This window comes from Medicago sativa, chromosome 7 (genome assembly GCF_051527215.1).
Source record: "Medicago sativa cultivar Bolivia chromosome 7, Bolivia_mono, whole genome shotgun sequence".
In the NCBI taxonomy this organism is placed as follows: domain Eukaryota; kingdom Viridiplantae; phylum Streptophyta; class Magnoliopsida; order Fabales; family Fabaceae; genus Medicago; species Medicago sativa.
The window spans coordinates 95,215,187-95,239,684 of NC_140755.1; the positions used below are offsets into that span (position 1 = coordinate 95,215,187).

Genomic DNA, 24,498 nt, shown 5'->3' on the forward strand with positions numbered 1-24,498 from the left:
TTCGCTAGAGTGCAGCCTCTTTCGCTAGCTTTTTTCTTCCTACCCTTATGACCATCTAGGCTTTTACCATATAAAACAAAAATGCAAGACAATTAGACGCAATTGTCAAGAGGGATAGAATAGTAGGGTCATATTGGGCAATAGTATTTGCTCCAATATCTTAGCTTACAGTAGAACGTTAGATGCATGCTAGTAACTTTAATTTTCAATATTGCTAAACTCAAAGTACAATTAGCTTACAAGACAGTATGTTTCTATTAAAAATAAGAGTCCATGATAAAAAGTGGTCACAACAGCATATCACCTACTTATTGACAATTTGTAACAAAATTTCATGAGTAAAAAAACTAGAAATTCTGAAAATACAGTAAGGTCAACAATAACATGATACCCAAATCGCTTGTTGTTAGTAGCAACATCCAAAGACAAATACACATTTGCCTCTAGTAATTGTTCATTTCCCAGCTAAGAAAAGAAGCATAACCATACTTTCTAAATTCTAAATAGAATAATAGGATTACTGAAAACACTAATTGGATTCCAATAAGACAGTTCAATCATCAATGTTACTTATAAAACACAAGAGATGGCACAACTCACCACATATTTCTATGTTGCTCAATTATAGCCCAAAAAATATCCAAAACAAAAAAGATAAACTTGTTTTAATCAAAATCCGTGTGCAGGACTTTATAGTCCACAAATGTGATTTACCATCGTGGTGATATCAAACTCTCACGGTAAATATGTTGGTCGAACCCAAAGTAGCCACTTGTCAAGGGATAATCCAACCCACCATTATTTAAGTTATATAAGACAAGTTTGGAAGACAATTCATTCACGAGAAGAACAATACCATTTTCTGAAATGAACAACGGGTTAACGCGTGACGATGCATTCAGAGATTTCCAGATGAACTTCTCATGAGGGATGATCATCAATTTAGTCCATGACTCAACAACTCCATACTCTTTCATCAACCATGCAACCCAATGAGTTTTGTTAAAAAAACACACACAAAGAAAATTACTCAAAACATGGAGCATATTTTTGCACACGGAGTCACCATCACTTTGAGGCAGCAACACTTCCCTGTAAGTCTCCTTCTCCAAATCAAAAGAAAGAATCAATTTTTTATTAGAACTAACGCCTCCTTTATCAACCATCCAATTCAGAGTTCCACTCACAAATTTCCCAAAGTGCATAGTTGGGGTACATGGGGAATTTGGAATAATTTTCCAAGAATCTTCACCAAAGGTATAAATTTTGGTCAGATAATCATTGGTATTGCGCACAACTAGTAGCACCTTATATTTGTCATTAACTTGATCATAGCCAAAGCCATAACACCAATGCACGCAATCAAGCGATGAAGATTTTGGAGAATTTTTGGATATGAACCTGATAGAAGGGTTGTATAGTCTGAAACTACGTAGAGAGCTAATATACATACACAACAACCCATTGCATGAACCTACAATATTGTGAGACATAGTGACTGTGAAGCTACCAGGTTCAACACGGGTTAATGACGAGTTTTCGAACAATGGCTTCAAAGGGTAAGAATAGATCCTGTTGTTGAGTTCACATATATTGGAAACAAGCAATTCTTGGTGGTTCAAGCTTGGTTCAGCGGTTGAGATTTGAAGATGGGTCTTTGCGAATTGAGGACATGAGATTAGGGTTTTCCACGACTTGGATACACACATAAATTGATAGAGGGAAGTCACTGGAAGTCTGAGGAGAATTTCTAGGATGAGTTCTTCCGGCAAGACAGGCAATGGCAGTTCCATTGCATTGCTGCTTAAATAAACAATAATGAACGAAGACACATCAGAATTTAACTAAACTATAAAGTATACACCGCACACAAGCAATTAATATAAAATAAATTATGATTCCAACTGAAATATACAAAAAAGAAAAGTGAGCTGCATGAATGAATGTCCTTACTCGGAAACAACACAGTTAGAAGGCGCTTATCGAGTAGAAGAACAGATGGTTTAGGTTAGGATTGTTGTCACACAAAGTTGTTACTCCCTTTGTTACTTGTTAAGTGTCTTTTTAAAGTGATTTTTTTCGTTCATATTTATTTGTGTTTTGGTATTTCAAGGTAGGACTTTTCAATTATACCCTTTGTCAATTACTCTTATCTTTTTTAATTAATTATATTTATTTGAAAAAGTAAAGTTTGTTTTTTATAAACAAAGTTTGTTTTTTTATAAACAAAGTTTGTTTCTTGTTATCTTCAAAATTTTATTACAAACAATGGTTCTAAGAAGAGTCAAAATTCTATAAATAAAATGAGTAGTAATTATTAAAATTTTCAAGTGCAAAGTAAAAGAACAAATTTGAGAAAAGAAAAATAAAAGACTCAATGAAATATGAATGTTCAAAAGGAAGAAAAAGTGGAAGAAAGTTCATTTTTCTTAGCTTTTGATTAATGTGAAGTTGAAATAATTTTTATATTGACTTGAAATAATTAAAAAAATGTGCACAATATTTAGAAAATTGACGATTGTTTGTTATGAAAGAGAGCGCGCAAAAAAAAGGAATTTATTGGAGAAAAAGATAATAATTGACAATTGTTTGTTACGAGAGAAAGATAACATATTAAATTTATTGGAAAGATAAAGATTGTGCAAAAAAAAAAAGGAATTTATAGGTGGATTAAAATGAGGGTATAATATAAAGAAAATATGTAAAAATACACATCGCTAATTTGGTGTTAATTTCCTAAAAAGAATGAGAGGGAGTATATACTAAAGTAAGTCATACATATAACTTATATCTTGGGCCAAACAAATAGGTAGGTTACCGAATATCTTTAATATTATTAGTATAACAACCAAGTCATTGACCATACAAATTTGACTATCAAATCAATCAAATTGTAGTCTGAACATCGGTTTCACCTCATTCGAAATTAATCACATGTGACCCGAATCAAATAATTATGCTATTATTTATTTTATTTTACACGATATTTTCTTGACTTTTTCTAGTCACACCCTTTAAAAAACTAGTTACACCTTGAAAAGACCAAAATACCGCTATTATGAAATAAAATTTTCAAAACCTATCTTCTTCTCTCGTGTCCTCTCAAATGATCTCTCTAATTCCATTCATTTTCCTTTATCTTCTTTAAAAACTAACAAGAATCAATATATTGTTAATTAGATATATTCATTTTGATGGTAGGTAGAAAGAACATGAAAGAACGAGATGTTATTTCTACAGATCAATCCCAACACCGCACCACACATTACATCATCCGCCACTAGTTACCTATAAACAAGAATTGATGGCTTTCTTATGTGATTCACCAAGAATGGGTAGCACTACTTGCTATAATATCATGATTGCCGCAACGATTCTAGAAGTAGTAAAGGTGAACTTAAGTTCACGTAGTTCAAGTTTAAGTTAATTGAACCAAAAAGGGAACAACCCTAGTTATTTTAAAATGAAACCATGGTGGGTACACCGAGAGTGAACAAGTCCATTTGCAAAGCTTCTTCCGAAACATGGGATAGTTATTCATTGAATATACTATGCCTATTTCTCTGAATCAAAATAATGTTGCAGAGAGAAGAAACCGAACATTATTAGACATGGTGTGGAGTATGTTTAGCAACTCTAATCTTCTTATATTATTGTGGAACGAAGCAATAAAGACTGTTGTGTATATTCTAAAATGTGTTCCATCAAAGGTTGTCCCAAAGACAACTTTTGAATTATATAAAGGTTGGAAATCGAGATTACGACATATGCACGTTTGGAGATGTCCGTATGAGGAGAGGATTTATAATCCACAATAGAGTAAACTGAACATTAGGACTATTAGTGGATATTTCATTGAATATGTCGAATGGTTTAAATGTCATAGATTTTATTATCCACCTCGTACAACTAGGATTGTGGAGTCAAGGAATGCCATCTCATACAACACATCGTGCCGTGAAGTGGGAAATCAACAACTTAACAAGGGGAATCACAATCCCCTCAACAAGGAGAACCAACGCATTACCCACAATCCCTTCAATATGGACAACTCAACCCACCTTTTATTAATAGGTAATGTAGTTATCATTTTTTTTTCAAAGATATGTCTTTTTTAATTTTGTAGTAATATTGTGCAAAGTAGTTGCACTTTGCAATATTTTACGTGGGTTGTATGCGTTCTCAAAATTTAAGACTAGGTTGGTATGATAAACCCATGTGATGACACTCTGTCATTACTTGTTTAGTAGGCATTTTTTATGTAATTTTAGGAGATTTTCATCAAGTTCATGGGAGCTGAAAGCACAAAAAGGATGAAATTCAGATTTTCAGGAAGTCCAATTCGGCCACCGATTTTCTAGCCACAGGATCCCTTTTGCTTTCGAAAAAAATCGGCCACCAAATTCTCCAGATGGGCACGCGTTTTTAATCGCTCGGCCACCGAATTGTGGGGCTCGGTGGCCGAATTTGACAGGCTTATATAAGGAAAAGTGCGTTTTCAGAATGAGGGGTCACGATTTTAGAGAGAAAAGACATATTTTGGTGCGGAGGCATTGCAGATCTGGTGGGAGATCATCACAACTCATAGTCAATCATCCAATACATGTATGAATCATTGTTTTTATGTTAGTTATCTTGTACTTTAGCTATGAGTAACTAATCTCTTTGTGGTTGAGACTTAGATGAATCTGATGTAATCCTATGGGAACCCTAATTTGTTGAACTCCTTTGAATATCAATGAAAGTCTAATTTTTATTCATATTACTTTGTGTTTAATGCTTTTTGCATGTTTATCATCGACTACTAGCCCTAGCTTTATGAATATGCAAATTGATCTTAGAGATTGAATGACCACTAACCTTGGCTTTTGACTCTGATCTAGGTAATAAGTTTAACCTAAGTAATTAAGCTAGAGATAGATCATTATTAGGTTATGATATAGGGATTAACGGACTGTTAAAACCTTCAACGGTTTCGAATTCACTTAAGAGATTAAGGGGTTGTTACTTGCGGGGAGAATTCTAGGTCAAGATATTGGGTAGAATTACTTTGTTAATATGTCGTTAAACTAGATAATCATTGCTTGAAGTAGGAGTGCAAATTACCAAAGGAGAACTTCGGAGGATTCGAAGGTCTTAACCATACTTCTCTTTAATTTCCAGAACCAATCTTTTATCATTTTTAATTAGTTTATTTATAAAAACCAATCCAACTGCCTAGGGCAACCTTGAATTTAATACATCCTTTTTTATAAAGAAATTGCTGAGTAGAAGTTAACAACAGTCCTCGTGGATTCGATTTTTAGTATTACTTCGATAGTTTTGGTTCACTTGCCAAATCTTTATCACCATGCTATTGAAAAATATGCACTTTAGAGAGAAGGTTGGTCCAATAATGTCCATTAATAAATAAGGCTTAAAACAAACTGTTATATATGTGATATTCTTTGGTCTACATACTCCGTCTTTTAAAAAAAAAAATTAAAAATAATATTTTGTTGGTTGATCTAAAGTTAGAGTTTAAGTAGCCTTATTCTTAAGCCAATTTGTTTAAAGTATTATATTTCATCGAGAGAATGACACTATAGGTAGTAGTACTTAAGGGTTCAACCAAAATGATATCAAATCTCTTGTAAATGTTAACCCATTTCGCTATACTTAACCTAATTTTAACTTAACTTTTCCCTCCACACTTTTGCATTTAATGTTTATCTAAAGTAAAATAAAATTATGTTCCTAATTATATGCTATTTTTTTGGAAATATCTTACTTATAAATGTTAACCCGTCTCGCTATCTCTGATTTATGTTAACCCGTCTCGCTATACTTAACCTAATTTTTATGAAATATTATATGACAATCATAACATTCATCTAACCTATTTTGTTACCGATTACCTCAAATATTACCTTCGATATGACCCGTGCGTTAGCACAGGTCAATGGTCTAGTTCAGTATTATATCTATCACCTAAGTCATTCATTAAATAAAAACTGTTTTTAGGCTCTTCATCAACTAAAAGACTTTGCTTTGTTTTTTTTGTTGTTGAAGGAACTAAAAGAGTTTGCTTATATCCTAAAAATGAAAAATATATGAATGCGTTGATGTTTTTATTGGGTGCTAATTTGTTCAGGAATTTTGACCAACAAAATAAAATCACCGAATGAAAATTATTTATCCATTAGTTTTTCATGTGATTTTTAGTATTTGAAAATTGATTTAAACTTTGAATAGTTTAAATTGAGCATGAGACGTTATCCTCTAGCATTAAGGAAGAGTTAGTTGACGTTATATGATCCACATCCTATGTGTTTTTAATTTTCACTGTTAAATCAAAGTTAAAAGGCTACCACCAGTAGAGGCAAGTTTTAATTTTCATTAAATAGGAAATGATTATTAATATGGAAGAAGATAAATTAATCTTGAGAAAACATTTTAGCATGTGAAGCATGCGTAATATTTGAGTATAAAATTGTAAATATTCAACCAACTCCGTAAAGGTTGATACACATATTTAGTTGCATTCAAAATTGATGAGATACAACTTTTTACAAATGAATTGAACCACTTACAAGGACATTTTTACAACGACGGAGATAACATTAAGAAGCTTCCCGAAAATCGTGTTTTCTTACCGTCCCATCTCCACTAACACTCAATATTTTTTGCGGACTTCCTTCTAGAACCTGCAAAAAAGAACACAAAAGATGCAAGATAAGGAGGTACTTTTAATCAAGGTGATATTACTACAATGTGTTAATCATACTGCCACGTCTTAGACGCGATTCAGTGGCGTCCATATGAGGCTAATCGTACATTATTATGATTTACATCGAAAAGTTGAACATGTTCAAAACAAAAATATATAAAATTAAAGCCTAATTAAGAATTGCAATGGTAAATGAAAATCTTAAATACATTGTATTATTACTCTCTTATTTACTCCACCAGAGAGTACTCTGTTAGGTGTGTCTGCAACAAATTTTGCCGACAAAACCCTTTTACTATCAAATATGTTGAGAAGTAATGCTATAAAATTCTATTAGGATATCTCCAAATCCTCAGCTGCAAAGGCATTCAAACAAGTGAATAACATGTAAGGTATGTGTCATTGTTCCATGTAAGGGCACTATTATAAAGCTAACCCTGTATAAACCATAAGTGTTAGTAGCAATATAACAGAAATTAATTCAATGTATTGGTTCTTTATAATTAAATGAACTTATCAATAGAGTACCTTTTTCCAATAGGTAAGACAACTATTTCTTCATTTACTGTAAACCTCATTTACTGTCTCCTTAAATAATCAACAGTAATTGTTCAATTATTTTAATTTAATGTATGGTCTGATGGTAGATGTATTTTTTTAAGTTCTTATATCTACAAACCATTCACACAGACACAACTCGACACTAATAATTATTTGAAAAAAAAAATGATAGTGTTGATACTAATAGTCATTTGAAAAAAAATTGATATAACAGAATATTATTACACGTGTCAGTGTGAATAATAACATGTATGGGAGACAAAACACTTTTTCAATTAAAAATGTCGTTGTTACATAATTCTTACAATAGTAGATTAAAAATGTTATGGTTGAGCTCCATTAAAGAGTGGTTGAAATGCTTTCGAGCATGATTCTAACAAATTTTTTTTGGCATGGACACAATCAACAACAAGTAAACTAAATAAAGGTGTTACATCTATCAAATCAACTTATTTGGAGGAAAAAATATATATGTAAAATGATTTGCATCAAAACAAAGAATTTGATCATTTAAACAATTTCACTATTAATAAGATAACACAATAACATTTCACATATATAATATACATTTTCATGTTTTAATTTAATTTATAGAAAATGAGTGACTTCTAATGTATTTGTTACGCCATGTCTTCCGATCAACACATCTCGTTTGGGGATCTAACACTGCATCTCCGACTAACTGGATCATATCATCGTCAGATTAAAAATGTTATGGTTGAGCTCCGTTAAAGAGTGGTTGAAATACTTTAAAGCATGATTCTAACGAATTTTTTTTCGGCATGGACACAATCAACAACAAGTAAACTAAATTAAGGTGTTACATCTATCAAATCAACTTATTTGGAGGAAAAAAATATACATAAAATGATTTGCATCAAAACAAAGAATTTGATCATTTAAACAATTTCACTATTAATAAGATAACACAATAACATTTCACATATATAATATACATTTTCATGTTTTAATTTAATTTATAGAAAATGGGTGACCTCTAATGTATTTGTCTCACCAAGTCTTCCAATCAACACATCCCGTCTAGGGATTTAACACTGCATCTCCGACTAACCAGATCATATCATCGTCAGATTTAAACCCGAACGCAGAAGAAGCAGAAAACAGCATCAAAAACAAAGCCACCAATCGGAATACACCAGACATCGGAAAGATAAAAAATTAAATTTCGATTAACACACATCAACATCAATAATCAATTTAAGATAAGTGAAGCTTAATACCTGCATTGAGATTATGAATCTTTGACACGACGCCGGTAGGGTAGAGTTTAGCAGTAAAGGTAATTTAGTAGAGTAGAGCGTTAAAAGTGATTTTGGTTGATGACGAGTGAATTGATTATGGTGAAAAAGTATGAATGCAAATTAAATAGAGAAAGAACAAAAAACTTTGATCAACACGTACGAATGCAAATAAATAAAGATTCTTTAATTGTACAACATAACGTATAACACACATTATTAATTATTTCATGGATCTAACACTGCATGAAAAATCATAATATCGTAATCATACGACCACCAGATTGCTACTTTATCAAGTCAAACAAAGAAAGTAAATAAGGTGAAAAACTAATTATAGCTACACAATCATGAAGAACAAGAAAAAACGGAAGAGAGAGAAGAAATGAAAATCTACACTAGCTAGAGATTAGAGTGATGTGGATGTGTGGAAGTTTGAAATGGAAAATAAAATGTGAGGAAAATGTAACAGAACGAAAGGGAGAAAGAGGATAAAAAAATATGTGTATAATTTTTGGGAGATTCGGTTAGTCTTGAAATTGTATTCGTACCACTCTCTCTATGCGGTTAATACCACTACACTGCCATTTTTATTCCAATCTCTCTATTGTTATATTTGGTTTTGTTAGTTTTTTTTTTTGGTGCCCGGGGTTTTGCTAGTACTACTACATATAGAAATATGTTTCCCTTAAAGAGGTGATTTAAACTTTCATTTGATTATATCAATTAGTTGAAAATAAAATTAAACATAAAAATTTAAAATTAATCAAATATCAAATAACACCACCAAAATTATTTTAATACACCACCCACCAACGAGGACAAAGTACGGCATTGTAGGAATTATAATCACATCTCGTTATCATTCGAAGTCCTAACTATCTTTCAAAGGAAAACTCAAGAACCGCAAAAGAAAATCACAAACACACACCTTACTATGCTAAACAAAACTACTAACTAGCAATACACAACATATGCAAGTTTCAATTTTCATTAAATTGGAAATAATTATTAATATTGAAGTAATAAACTAATTTTGAGCAAATTTTTTAGTTTTTGAAACATGTGTAATATTCGAGTACGAAATTGTATATTTTCAACTAACTACGTAGAGATTAATACACATATTTATTTCATTCAAAATTGATAGGATACAACATTCTACAAATGAAATGAACCTCTTACAAGATATTTTTAAAAGCAACGGTGATGGCATTGCGAAGCTTCTCGAAAATCATGTTTCCTTGTTGTCCAATCTCCATTGGCACTCAATATTTCCTGCGAACTTCCTTCTAGAATCTGCAAAAAAGAACACAAAAGATGCATGATAATGAGATATTTTTAATCAAGGTGACATTACTACAATGTGTTAATCAACCTCCACGTCTTGGACACAATTTAAGTGGCATCCATACAATGTTAATAGTATATTATTATGATTTAAATCGAAGAGTTGAACCTGTCAAAAACAAAAACATATAAAACTTAAGCCTAATTAAGAATTACAATGGTAAATTAAAATCTTAAATAGATTGTATTATTGTTATCTTATTTACTCCACCAGAGAGTACCATGTTAGGTGTGTTTGCAAAAAAAATTGCCGACAAAACCCTTTATTATCATGATATGTTGAAAAGTTATGCAACAGAATTCTATTTGGATAGCCCCATAACCTCAGCTGCAAAGTCATTAGAACAAGTTAATACCATGTATTATGGTAACCACAAGGAAAACTGAAAAGGGCAAACCTCATCACACGCTCTGGACATTAGAAACGAGGCGTCATTGTTCCATGTAAGGGCGCTAATATAGAGCTCACCGTATATAAATCATAAGTGTTAGTAAGCAATATAACAAAAATTGAATCAATGTATTGGTTCTTTATAATTAGAAGGTAATGGAGGTTCAAAAATAACCCGGAAACCCTGATCTTACATTTTTCTTTTTGAAAATAGGGTGAAAAGGGTAAGGGTCTTCCTTTAATATTGTAAACCTCATCTACTGTCTCCTCAAATAATCAAAAATAATTGTTTGCTTTAATTTAATGTATGGTCTGATGATAGATGTATTTTTTTTAAGTTTTTATATCTACAAAGCATTCACACAAACACAACTAGACATTAATAATTATTTGGAAAAAAAAATGATATAATAGAATATTATTACATGTGTCGGTGTGGATAATAACATATGGGATACCAAACACGTTTTTGATCAAAAATGTCGTTGTTACATTCTTACAATAGTAGATTAAAAATGTTATGATTGAACTTCATTAACAAATAGTTGAAATACTTTATAGCATGATACTAACGAACATTTTTTGGCATGGACACAAATCAACAACAATCAACAACAAGTAAACTAAGGTGTTACACCTATCAAATCAACTTATATGGAGGAAAAGAATACATATGTAAAATGATTTGCATCAAAACAAAGAATGTGTTCAGTTAAACAATTACATTGTTAATAAGATAAGAAAATAACATTTCACACGTAATATACATTTTCATGTTTTAATTTAATTTATAGAAAATGAGTGACCTCTAATTTATATGCCAAACCAAGCCTTCCAATCAAATATGCATTCAACTTTTTGTCAACCTAACAAACAAAATTAAGAACAAGATCAAACATTTATAAAAAATAATCAACAAACATCCATTGAAAATAAATTTACAATGTATTAAAAAGTTTACATTGGTTTGAATTTCTCGTGACTCAAGAACCTTAAGTAAATTTGAAAATTAAATAGAGAAAAAATAAAAAAAAAACTTTGATCAACATGCATGAATGCAAATAAATAAAGATTCTCTTTATTTCTTTGAAGGAAATTGTAGAACATAACATAGCACACATTATTATTTATTAATTATACCATTTTTATTCCACTCTCTCTATTGCTATATTTATTTTTGTTAGTACTACTACATATAGAGGTATGTTTCCCTTAAAGATGTAATTTAAACTTTTAGTTGATGTTTTTTTTTTTAGATTTCTTTTAGTTGATGTTATTAATTAGTTGAAAATAAACTTAATTATAAAAAATTTAAAATTAATCAAATATCAAATAACACCACCAATATTATTTTAATATACCTTCCACCAACGAGGACTTGAATAAGGTTCTATAGGAATTATATCAACGAGATAAGCCAAAGGTGCTGATAAGGTTCCTCGTCTAATGACAATTGTTGTGCTCTCCTTAAATCAAGTTGATTAAATATGGAAATCAATAAATGAAAAACACTGACTTTAGAAAACAATTTATTGTTACAGATTTCACAGATATATGTCGAACGACTTTTTTTACAATATATATTCAATAGTGTTGGTTGAATATATAATATACAATATCACTAAATTTTGCATGTATTTTCACACAAAAAATAATACAATCTCATAAAAAAGTTTTTAATATTTATAAAGTATAAAAATGCAAATTAAATATTGATAAAAAACGAAAACTAAGTTTAAAATAAAATCTTAATGAATAAAAATATATATTAAATTAAAAAAAATTAATGATGGTGGATCGACAGTAAAAAAATTTTTTGCATACACAACCAATCAAAACATTTAAAAACATTAAAAATTGTCATATCAATTAATGTTTTTAATTATGTGACAATTTTAAATGTTTTGATTGGCTGTGTGGGCAAAGTTATTTTGAACATTTTAAACATTTTAAACATTATTACATTTTAAAAAAAATTATTACATTTTAAACATTTTAAATATTACTTTTTAATATTAATTTAAAATGTTTAAAAATGTAATAAAATCTTAAATTTATAACAGTTTTTTAGCATACCCTTTTATTTATTGTGGGTTTAGATAAATTGGACCTTGTATTTTATATTGTGTGTTTAGATAAATTGGACCTTGTATTTTATATTTATATAAGTTTTATAACTAATAATATTTTTCCCCTCAAACCCCTCAAAATAAAAATATTTTTCTCCTAAAAAAACTAATACTTATATCTTTCAAAAAATCGCTAGCGATCCTATACAGTGCCAATAAAAAAATTATTTCCTTTAAAAAATATATTTATAAAGAATAAGAAAAGGAATGAGATTTTAACCGTTAGACTACTTAAAAAAAAAATTAGAGTTAGAAGAACCAACTCAAACTAGTGGAATGTAATTTAAATGTAAAGTTAGGGGGATTGTTTTTTTTGAAAGAGGGGGGGATTGTTTTTTTTTTTTTTGAAGGGAGGGGGATTGTTTTGTTGTCGTGTTATATTATTGCTACAAAGTTTTTATCGCATTTTAATGGTGATTAATGTCCATCAGAGAATCAATCGGACGAGTTCTCCTTTTCAATTGAATTTCTTCATACATTTAATAAGGATCAAAAACCCCATCACTTGCTTACGTGTCTAAACGACAAAGTGAATGAGTTCACAAGACGGTTGACATATTTTAATGGATTTGGCTTATGTGTTTTCTGCCGTGTATTCCACTAGGCATTGCATTTTGATTGACTAAGCTTGTATTCGTGAGGCTTCCTCTCGCGAAATATAGCAATGCTCTTCTAGAAATTGCTTTAGTGGCTTCTAAGTTATTCAACCAATCGAAATGTATCTTTCGATTGGGTTATTTTTGCTTGCGGAACCTATGGAACAAAGTTATCTTCTAATAGGTGTTTTCACTAAATTCTAAGCAATATATGGGGCCTATGAAAAAATATATTTGTAATTTTAATAGTCAAAATAGCACTCAAGAGCTCAGCTTAGAAGGCGTTTTGTACTCCAAGATGGGCAACATTTGCATTATGCGTAATCAGTGCTGCCATTACCAATACAATAAGCTTTTTGTGAAGCCATAATTAACTGCCTCTCCCATCGTGAAGAAGCAGTGGAGCTTGAAAGAATTATGCAACACATTATATGAGTTAATCACATAGCTTTTGACTTATCCCACTCTTCTAAAGTATAAGATATTTTTTTCCTTAAAAAGTTTTAATTTCCACACGTAATCAAGTTTTCCACCATAAAATTAAATCATATAGTATATAGCGTCAAAGTAACTGGTTAACCATAATATGAATTGAAATAATCAAGTATTTACAGGTAGGGATGGGAATAGGCCAGACCGGCTTACAGGGGCCTAGGGCCTAGCCTACGACAGGTCAGGCCAGGCCAGACTTTTTTCTTAAATAGAGAAGGCCTAGGCTTTTTTTTAAGCCTATTTAGCTTAAAAAGTCAGGCCACATGCCTCTCAAAAAGCCTCTTAAGCCTATTAAGCCGGCCTATTTAAGTAATATGAATAATATTATTTATTATTATATTTTATACTTTGAATTAAAATATAAATTTGTAAACTTTTTCAATAATTTAAGCTTTATTAGTATACATTAATTTTTTGCATATATAAATGTATTGTTATAAAGTAGAACAGAAATATGATACAATATATAGTCGAATTCCTTAAAACCTAGTGTTGATTACCAAAAGAGAGTTTAATTTAATTGAACTATTAGTTCGCTAGTCCATTTAAACTTAGATCACATTGCATATTTAACGATGTTCACAAGATATAGGCTTTTAATCAGGCTAGCAGGTTGTATCAGACTTTCAGAAGGCCAGACTCAGGCCTAAAAAGTAGGCCTACGATAGGCCGCAGGCCAGGCTTAGGCTTTAAGAAAATATGGCAGGTCAGGCTTAGGCCTTGCAAAGCCTAGCTCGGCCTAGCCTATTCCCATCCCTATTTACAAGTCATTAGCAAAATCATTTTTAGGGATTGTGAGTAACATGGTATCAAAATAATTCAATAACCACTAATGAATTGATTAACCAAGTGTGTGCAAGTCATTAAGCATATCCTTTGTAGTGGTTTTATAAAACAGAAATTAATTATGTAAAAAAGTTGATAACTCGGTAACAATGAACTGAATTAAGTAAATTTGCACGTCATTAACCATATATTTTTACGGATTATAAAAAAAAAAATCAATTTTGTCATAAAATAACAATGACTCAGGAACACAAAATAAACTAAATCAACTAAGTATTTAAACGTTGTTAATTATGTGGCATACGTGAACAATATGATACGATGTCAACCATATAGTGTCGCTAATTCGAGTCAATAGTCCTCCAGGAGAGGGAACATGTGGGGAAAAAAGTTAGCAAGTGGTGTATATTCATGATTTATTGGTTTGATTTTTTTTTTTTTGTGGAGAATCTAGTATATATATGTAAATGATAAGTGATGGGTGATTGATAAGTATCCATGACTTTAGGTTAAATAAAAAAAATCAACCTTTGGAGGACTTTTATGTAAAAAATCGCACATAATCCTTCATGGATTAGACTAATCATAACCATGGTGGTGCTTTCCTGCTATAAGAAAATGAAATTTCCATTTTAAAACTTTGAGTGAAAACACTTTCCTAAGTTGCAAAAGGAAGACCACTTTGGAGGACAATACAAACCATTCCAAATATTCCAAATTCCAATACTTGCATATACTTTTGAATAATATAGTTCATACTTTCTAAAGAAGATGGCATATGATTCTAATGTTTCTTTGTCATCCAATCAAAACCAGTTTTGGAATCACTTTAGCTCCTTTCTCAGTGGGCTGCACATTGTCTTTCAAAGACTCCATTTGCACGTTGTTACATATCAATACAGCCAAGTTTTCAGCATAAATAACCAAGAGAAATGATATTTTCAAAGACAAGTTTGACAACAAAAATCAACAACAATTTGAAGGGTTAACGCCATTTAAATACATGGTTATTTATGTTGAATAAATGGTTAATAAATATAACAATGCATCACAACTCGTTCATCGTCAATTGAACATAATTACGATTTTAAATGTTATTAACCAAAATGTTCAGATATTGAAATATACAGGATATCCATTATTACCAACCAAAATATGTTTAAATATACATGATTTTTAGGTTTTCAATTATACATTAGCACAATTTACGTCAAATATACACTTGAAATTTTTGGTTAATGAGATTTAAAATTGTAGTTAATGTTATGTGGATGGCTGATGAGTTGCGCCAACTTGTTATTTTTATTTTTATTTTTCGGTCGAGTAGTCTAGTGGCTAGACTCACATAAAGTATGGAGAAGTGGGGAATTTGAGGTTTGAACTCCGACCCCTATATATCAATGTCCGTAGTATTACCAACTGAGTTGCACTTACTGCGGCAACTTGTTATATTCATTAGTTATCTACTAAACTTAATATAATATGTATTGGAACTGAATTTTTTCTGTCACAAATAACACAGCTCAGTAATTAAATATTAGGCTCACTATTACACAATACACTTATTATTATCAAACAAAAACCACATTATGTATACTTCACTCTTGATCTTCAATCCTAATTATGCATAGGAGGCGTTCCACAATATCCCTCATACTAGGCCTTTCAACTTTTTTCTCCTTAAGACAATCATGTGCAAGCTCCCAAAAGAGTTCTATGCTTGTGATCAATTTACTACTTAAAGGTTCCACAGATAGAAGAAGCCTTTGATCAACCACTTGCATGATTGCACCATTGCTTGCATATTGACTCACATGAATTACTAAGTTGACATCATCTTGATCACGAGAAAAGTCTATTGCTTTCTGTGAAGTCAAAAGCTCAAGTAGCACAACTCCATAACTATAAACATCACTTTTATCAGTTAACTGGTAGTTTCGGTAGTATTCAGGATCCAAGTACCCTAGTGTTCCCTGAGCACAGGTAGACACATGACTAAGTCCCGGGTTAGCCAATCTGGAGAGTCCAAAATCTGAAACTTTTGCGTCGAATTCATCGTCCAATAGTATATTTGTTGACTTAACATCTCTATGGTAAATAGGGGTGTGTGCAGAAGAATGCAAGTAAGCCAATGCTTCAGCTGTTTGAAAAGCAATTTTAAGCCTTTTTTTCCAGTCAAGAAAATTTGGATACCTACCATGGATATGGTCATATAGGGTCCCATTTGAGATATACTCATAGATCATCAAAGGCTGCTCAGATTCCACACAGCAACCTAAGAGTCTGACAAGGTTCTTGTGATTGACTTGAGAAAGTATTGAAACCTCGTTAAGCACTTGTTGTGTGCTTTTGAGGTTACCAACCCTGGCTTTCTTGACAGCTACAATAGTTCCATCTTGCAATTCACCTTTGTAAACTTCCCCAAATCCACCACTTCCTAAGATCCTGTCTTGAGAAAAACAGTTTGTTGCTTTCTTCAACTCTTTCAGTTGAAACATTTTGTAAGGTTTCTCCCCTCCAGTGCTTGATTTCAGCACAATTTCTCTTTCCTTGGCCTGCTTCTCCCTGTAGTTAGAGTGTTTGAAGGACTTTGTGATGATCACAAGAATCACAGCCAATGAAAAAAAAGCAATAACCACTATTGAGACAACCAAGCTGGTTTTCCATTTGGATTTTCTCTTGTACCTTACACAGGTTGCTGCAAAAGGGTCCCAATGGAATCCTCTCTTACAAAGACAACGAAAGAGTGCGTCTCTATCAGAAGGGGAACACTTAGAGTCTCTAGAACAATCACTCTGTGTCCTGCAGACAGGTTCAGGTGGAAGAGACCATTGAATCTCTAAGCCTTCCTCCCACTGATTAGGAGGTTTGTCTTGGTCCAAATGAAGGATGCTTCTGAATGCTTTGCAACCGGAACTGTGAAGGCGAATCTTGTAAGCTGAAGGCATGCCGCCGGCAACAAAGGTGCAACAAGGGTGAAGGCCACTTGCACACTCAAGTGCTCGATTTGCGTCAACATGACCTGAATTTTCCAAGTAACGATGACAAATACTAGAGGAAGAGCAGTTAAGAGGAGAAACCAAGAGGCGAGGGGAACAGTTGAAAATGAACACTGTGTTGGATGAAGTTATGTTGAAAGGAAGTGACTGATTTAACCAAATACCATTGCTTACAGGCATGTCTTGTGTGACACATGAACCAGGTAACCATGGTGGTGGCTGCAACACCATGCGCTGGATTGAAGACATGATTCTGAGTACAACATAGGAACTGCCATTGAGAGTGTCAAAGTAAAGCTTTTGAGAGTGAGGATCACAACGAAGTCTATAGAATGGATCGCCACAGTTTGGTTCCGTGCTCAAAGGGTATGGAACTTTCATAGAGCCACAGTTTGGACAAGTTTTTTGTGAACAAGTATAGTGACAGAGGAAAAGGCAAAGAAAAAAGGCATAGCTAAAATGAAAACAATATCTCCTAGTTGATTCAATAATCATTTTGCATGGATAATTAAGAGAAGAAAACTGTTATGCATTGATATGAATGCAATCAAAGAAATAAAAAGGCTATGCATAGCTACTGAAATAGAATAAAGTGGCTCCAAGAATCTACAGCATGGAATACCATAAAAATATAAATATCTATGGGACCAATTGATACTAGATGTATATGGTCATATAAATGGCTTTTGTAAATATACTCTCTTTTGTAAGATGCAAAGAGAAACGACTTTGAAACTTGCTAAACTTTGCAGAGTTTTTCTTCCTTTCATTTAAGTCAAGTAGCACATATATATAAAGAGCATATCATAGTGGATAAATTTGATTACAATATACAAAATGCTAGAAAACTAGACCATTATAATTGTTGCACTATTGGTAATTGAAGAGCCAATCCCAACGTTCGCCTATGTTTTGTTATGGTACCTGACACGTGATTCATGTGCCAAGTACATTACAGTTACACTGTTAATATCTGTTAATATCAGGGTTCAAACAACTAATATAATGTTTAAAACACATCAACAACAACCAAGTCTCATCCCAGTCGCACTAAGTAAGTTGGGCCGGCTACATGGTGAATGTTTAAAACACATGTTAAAATAATTTCCTTATCCATCACTATTACTACTATATGTCTCTATTGCTTGATCAGATGGCTATTAACAAAATATGCACTTTCTTAAGAAACTGTTATTACATTCCATTTGATAGTTGACATATATAAAAGTAGTATTTAGATATTCAAAGGTTCTAGAAAAGGTCCCCACAAGTTCAGCAGCACATGTTTAATATTGAATGGAGTGTCTATAGTAGATTAGATATTTCCTAATCAAGCATGATCAAGAATATGATTTGACACTATTTAAAGGTTGGAAAAAGAAAAAAAAAAGACTCCACATATACAAACATCTAGTTAGTCAAAATTTTGAATGGCATAAACTTTGTAACATAAGACAAAGGAAAACCTGGTCCTAGAACAGAATTAGAATCTGTTCTCAACTCACTTTTCCATGCTTAGAATCTAATCCTTTAAGGATTGTTTTCCACTTCCAGCTCAGATTGACTGACCTGCATCGAATCCATGGTGCTGTAATATTTAAAAACAAAATTAGAATTAAAAAAAAATTTAGTTAATATTAAAACACAGTGAAATAATCTGATTCATTCAGTGACACTATTTAAAGGTTGGAAAAAAAAAAAAAAGACTCCACATATACAAACATCTAGTTAGTCAAAATTTTGAATGGCATAAACTTTGTAACATAAGACAAAGGAAAACCTGGTCCTAGAACAGAATTAGAATCTGTTCTCAACTCACTTTTCCATGCTTAGAATCTAATCCTTTAAGGATTGTTTTCCACTTCCAGCTCAGATTGACTGACCTGCATCGAATCCATGGTGCTGTAATATTTAAAAACAAAATTAGAATTAAAAAAAAAATTTAGTTAATATTAAAACACAGTGAAATAATCTGATTCATTCAGAATTCTTAGTAGTTAATCGGTTTTTTTTTTTTGAAGAAGCTAAATTAGCCCATCGAAATTGGCACCAGAGGGAATTGAACCTGAGACCTTGAGGAGAAGCACACTCCCAGATCCCAAGCCAATACCATTAGGCCAACCCAAATGGGTTTAGTTAATGAATGAAATGAAAAAGAATTTTTTTTTGGACCATTTCTCGATTTGAATTTGAGTGTGTCATCCTTGCGCAAAGCCATGCTAATCTTCTCTATATCGTTCCAATTTTATCGGATGTCCCCAAAGGGACAAACAATGAGGTGGTGTAGGGTAATATAAACGCTGAAGATTTAAAACATTTAAGCGATGTGGGACTCCAGTAACAGGTACACGCACTTAAATTCTTTCTCAGTCTCGCCGATGCTTCTTCTGTGTAGCAGAAACTCTGTCACTGTCGAACACAGTAGACAGCAACAGAGCCACGACACAGACCAGCAACAAAGGCCCGAAAACCACCAAAAAACACGCAGAAAAAGACTATCTAAGGAGGCAATCCCTACGATCCCAACTCCACTCATAGAAAAGGCACGAGGGAATCTCCAGTCTTTGTAAACTCCATTGCCACGATAACACATTGACAACTAATCCTCTTTAGTCCATACACTAGCAGAGTAGGAGTGAGTTATTTGCTATCAGTGATTGAAGAACACAGTTATCCATTTCAATCTGTTTCTGAGTCATTACAGGGTGCTTCTGAATGCTTTGTAACCAGAATTGTAAAGGTGAATCTTGTAAACTGAAGGCATGCCACTAGAAACAAATGTGCAACAAGGGTGAAGACCACTTGCACATGCTGATAAGCTTCCTTTGACTAGCATTCCAATGATCCAAGATCGATATTGGTTCCCAAACCTACAATCAAAAATCAACATTGATCAATTGTAAAGTCAACCAAAGTCAATTCACAAATACAGAAAGAAAAAAAAGCTGGACGATGTTCAAAATAGCAAGGAAAAGAACAGTTGAATAAATTGAACTACAATATTTTGGCAACAAGGAAATATCGACAATCGCCGAGGACACGTTGAATCGGATTGCCTACATTATTGCATGACCCCATTATCCAATCTCGACTATCTGATCTAAATCAACAACAAAGATTATTTAAAAATTAAAGTTAATTTTGTAAAAATGTAATTTGAACAGTCAAATCTCTAATTAATGGCCAAGATTATTTACGGTGTCTAATAGGGGTGTTCAAAATATCCAGTTAACTGAACCAAACTACTAACTGAACTGTATCTGAACCATATTTTATCTGAACCACTTAATAAAGTTTTGAACTGAACCATTTTTTAAATACCAATTTAAATTCAGTTTAAAACCAGTTTTGAACCGGTTTAAGTTTATGAACCGTTTTTCCCTTTCCCTTTCCATATTCACCACTCAACTGTAACTTCAACCAACTAACCAAACTGATCGCCGATCACTCACTCCTCCTCCCGCAATGGTGACCTCCGCCGCCATCAGCACCACACTTACCACCTCCGTTTAAATTTCCAGAAAAAACAATAACCATCAGATTTGAAGCCGCTGTTTTCACTCTCTCCAATCCAATCACTTTCTCTCCTTCCTCTGATCCCTCTGTCGCGCTTTCAAAAACCAATAACCATAAACCTAACAACAACCCATTCTCCCTTCACCTTCATCTCTTTATCCAGATTCTATCATCAACAACAACAACAACAAAACGAAGAAGGTGAAGCTATGGTGGAGCAACAACAACACGTTCAATAACAAGATCTGAAACCTGCAATCACAAGCATAATTTACAGTATAATTAATTAATTACACAGAATTGCACATAGGAATGAAATGTTTGAAAATACATTCATATTCATACTCCTTCTCTCATTATCCATACATATTTTCTCCTTCAACCTTTCTTCCAATCTCAGGTCTGTACTCATTTTCCCCCTTTTCATAATTTGGGTTTTAATGGTATTGCTTTTGTTAATTTCAACTTTTACATTTGATTTTTTGTTTCTTACTTCACGGACAAAAAAATCAATTCAAGAAAAATCTGGTTCAAAATCGGTTAAAAATAAGTAAACCGGTTTAAAACTATAAACCGGTTCGACACCGGTTCAAAATAAATAAACCGGTTCAAAACTGTAAACCGGTTCTGAACCAGTTCTAAACCGAATTGGAACTGGTTTGAAAAATTAACCAGTTTTTTTTAAAGTGGTTTTAAAAACTGAATTGTATCCATTAATATGGTTCAGTTCCAATGCAGTTTAGAACCATGAACACCCCTAGTGTCTAAATCAGTGTTGTCAACTGTGGATCGTGACAGATATCAGTTTATTCAAATCCCACTGTGCAAAGTTCTATGGGGCCGTTATGCCCTCTATTTGACAATATTTTGTACTAAATAGCATATCCAAAACATTAGTGATATGCTCAAATTCCACAATGCTATAGTGCTATAGCGCCGCTATAGCCTCTCTTTAACAACACCGGTCTCAATGCATGATCCAGTCAAGGCATTGAATCTAGATTCTTAACGGAACCAGATTCATTGCAGTAACTGCGTGACACAGTCACTAGTTACTACACTCACTGATCTTGACTGTACAATCTAAACCAACATAAATATGCTTAAGCAGAAGTAATATGCCCTGATGGAACTTGCTCAAATTTGAGAGTTTCTCTTCCTTTCATTCTAGTCAAGCACCGCGCGTGCGCGCACTCACACTATATTACTAATTAAAATATACAAATGTAGAAGGTTAGACCAAAACAATTCTTCCTTGCACTGTCAGTAATTGAAGAGCCAATCCCAAAGTTCCCCTATGTAATGGTAAAACTTCTCATACATGGATCATGCACCAAGTACGTTACAGTTACACCCTTAAAATTGGTTACTGAATTCAAGGTTCAAACAACTGATTAAAATATTGAAAACATATGTTAGAAATCCCTATTACTATATGGATCTTTGTTGATCGATCATATGGTCAAATAATCTACGGTAGCATTACTATCCCTATGCAGATTTATTAATCCTTTAGTTATTGGTGAAGAATTGGAAAAAAAATGTACTCCCTCTGGTCTCAATTATAAATAAAAAAAAAACGGATTTACCTTGCACGTAATAAAATTCTGGAAAAAGGAAACAGTATGCTCAGGTTCAGGTGCTAAGCAACACACAGTGAAATAATTTGATCAATTCAGAATTCTTAGCATTTAATCACTTATTCAGTTGAAAATGATAAACAATAGGGTTTCGGCCGTTTGGGTTGGGACTTGTTCGGACGGAAAGAATGAGAGGAAGAAAGTCAGAAATCGAAAATGGCAAAAAAAATTGGACCATTTCTCGATTTGTGCGTGTCATCCTTGCGCAGGGGCCATGCTAATCTTCTCTGTATCGTTTCAATTTTATCGGATGTCCCCGAAGGGACAAGCCACAAGGTGTTGTAGGGTAATATAAACACTGAATATTTAAAAAATTTAAGCGATGTGGGACTCAAGTAACAGGTACACGCACTTAAATTCTTTCTCAGTCTCGCCGATGCTTCTTCTGGATGACTATATATCCTGCCTTAACCATGCATTGCTCCACCGCAAGTTTATCACTTATTTAACTTCATCTGCTCGTTCCATCTTTAGCTTCTCCAATTCATTCGCAATCTGTTTATACCCTTCCTTAGTTACACTATCTTCAGCCTCGATCTGCAAATGGCAAACATTGTAAAATTAGGATCCTAATAACTCCGCCTCAATGAATTAAATAAATAAATAAATAAATAAATAAAAGATTTAAGTATGTGAATGTATCAAAATTATAAATCAGCTCTTCTGCATTTCGTTAATCAAAATAGTCTTTCAACGTTGATATCAACTAACTTTTTTTCTTCATATGGATTGATATGAGAGTAAATACTTGTAAGAATTGATATGACAAGATGCAAGTATATTCTTGGATTAATACGACAACATTAATCAATTTTAACTTTATAGACTATTTTAACTAACGAAGATTACAATTATAAACTATTTTAAAATTCTGATACATTAAAAGATCATTACGACTATTAATTACACATTCAGAGATCAAAATTATTATTACCTCTTCATATTTTCACCCCATGCTAATGTAAGTAAACGTTACACACAATAAAATACAGCAAAATCAAACCCAGGAGTACTCACTAGTATTGTTATTGTTTATCTTAGGCTAAGCCTTTATCTTATATCTGAGACATGATTTAAAAAGTTTCATGCCTTTCATTTGGGTCATCACATCAGTATTGAGTTTGGCTTTATTCTATTAACTTTTGTGTGTTAATTGAATCTCACTGATAGATCATATAAAGTTATCACATGTGTATATCTCTCTCATAATAGTAGTATTAACAAAGAAAATTCTTGCTCTCTCGTGGTGGGGGCGAAGCACACTTTATTCATTTAAATATTTTAATCAATATCAATTACATCTTTTTTAAGGGGATGAATTAATTTAAATTTAAAAGTTGTCCTAGATTACTTTTCTCAAGGGCTAAAAGTTTCATTTATTTTTGTCATGGATTAAATTAGGTTTGGTGAATTTCCATGGGACTAAAAGAGTCTTCACTCTGTTATTAATTTATTATATTGAAAAAAAATATTTGATTGTTATTAAATATTTATATTTTATTTCTATTTTAACATTTTGTAATTTTTTTAGGGAATATTTTGTAATTTTTATCGATGGTAATGAAATACTCTTTTTTGAAAGAATGAAATACAGTACTTGTTTTATGTTGTAAAAAAAAAAGTACTTATTTTAATGTTTTTGTTATATCAAGTTTTTGTTTAAGGACATTTATGCCATTTTCTCTTGTTTTTTTTAAGTAGTCTAATGGTTAAAAATTCAATTTTTTTAAGGTGAATAAGTGAGATGTTCAAGGATCGAACCTCAGTCAATGTATATATAATACAATGTCTCTACAATTTTTGTTTAAGGACATTTATATTATTTTCTCTTATTTCAAACTATTAAATAATCTCTTCTTTTCACCTTTTTTTCCTCTATTTCTTCATCAACCAAACAAAGTGTAAAAAGAGTAAAGACTAACTTATTTCGATTTATTTTTTTCAAAGACTTGAGTTGAGTTTTGCATATTTTCTCATGACCATAATGGACCTTCATTTAAGATTTAAAAGGAGACTCAAACATAATCCATCATTGTTATTATGGAACGTTGATGTTATATTTTATATGAA

At 32.2% G+C, this 24,498-nt stretch overlaps 1 protein-coding gene, 1 long non-coding RNA gene, 2 other non-coding genes and 1 pseudogene across 5 annotated transcripts; all 5 read right to left on the minus strand.

Annotated features, from left to right (window-relative positions):
- Positions 1-183: 183 nt before the first annotated feature.
- On the minus strand, positions 184-2,648 carry LOC146910634 (F-box/kelch-repeat protein At3g23880-like). The gene has a single exon (XM_085725618.1). It carries the CDS (start codon positions 1,791-1,793, stop codon positions 711-713), a length of 1,083 nt encoding a protein of 360 aa, XP_085581744.1. The 5' UTR covers positions 1,794-2,648; the 3' UTR covers positions 184-710.
- A 13,148-nt stretch (positions 2,649-15,796) lies between these two features.
- LOC146910635 (wall-associated receptor kinase-like 20 pseudogene) lies at positions 15,797-18,885 on the minus strand (annotated as a pseudogene). Its single transcript, XR_015018818.1, has one exon. The product of XR_015018818.1 is annotated as a wall-associated receptor kinase-like 20 pseudogene (transcript).
- A 554-nt stretch (positions 18,886-19,439) lies between these two features.
- Positions 19,440-19,540, minus strand: LOC146910636 (U6 spliceosomal RNA). The gene has a single exon (XR_015020989.1). It is a non-coding gene; the product is annotated as a U6 spliceosomal RNA (small nuclear RNA).
- Positions 19,541-19,554: 14 nt separating this feature from the next.
- Positions 19,555-22,612, minus strand: LOC146910637 (uncharacterized). The gene is made up of 2 exons (XR_015018819.1): positions 22,378-22,612; positions 19,555-20,142 (listed from the first exon to the last, which is right to left on the minus strand). It is a non-coding gene; the product is annotated as an uncharacterized LOC146910637 (long non-coding RNA).
- On the minus strand, positions 22,592-22,694 carry LOC146910638 (U6 spliceosomal RNA). Its single transcript, XR_015020934.1, has one exon. It is a non-coding gene; the product is annotated as a U6 spliceosomal RNA (small nuclear RNA).
- Positions 22,695-24,498: the final 1,804 nt, after the last annotated feature.

Bases quoted from the DNA above. Each gene is read 5' to 3' on its own strand.
- LOC146910634 (XM_085725618.1), bottom strand. From the start codon at position 1,793: ATGGAACTGCCATTGCCTGTCTTGCCGGAAGAACTCATCCTAGAAATT.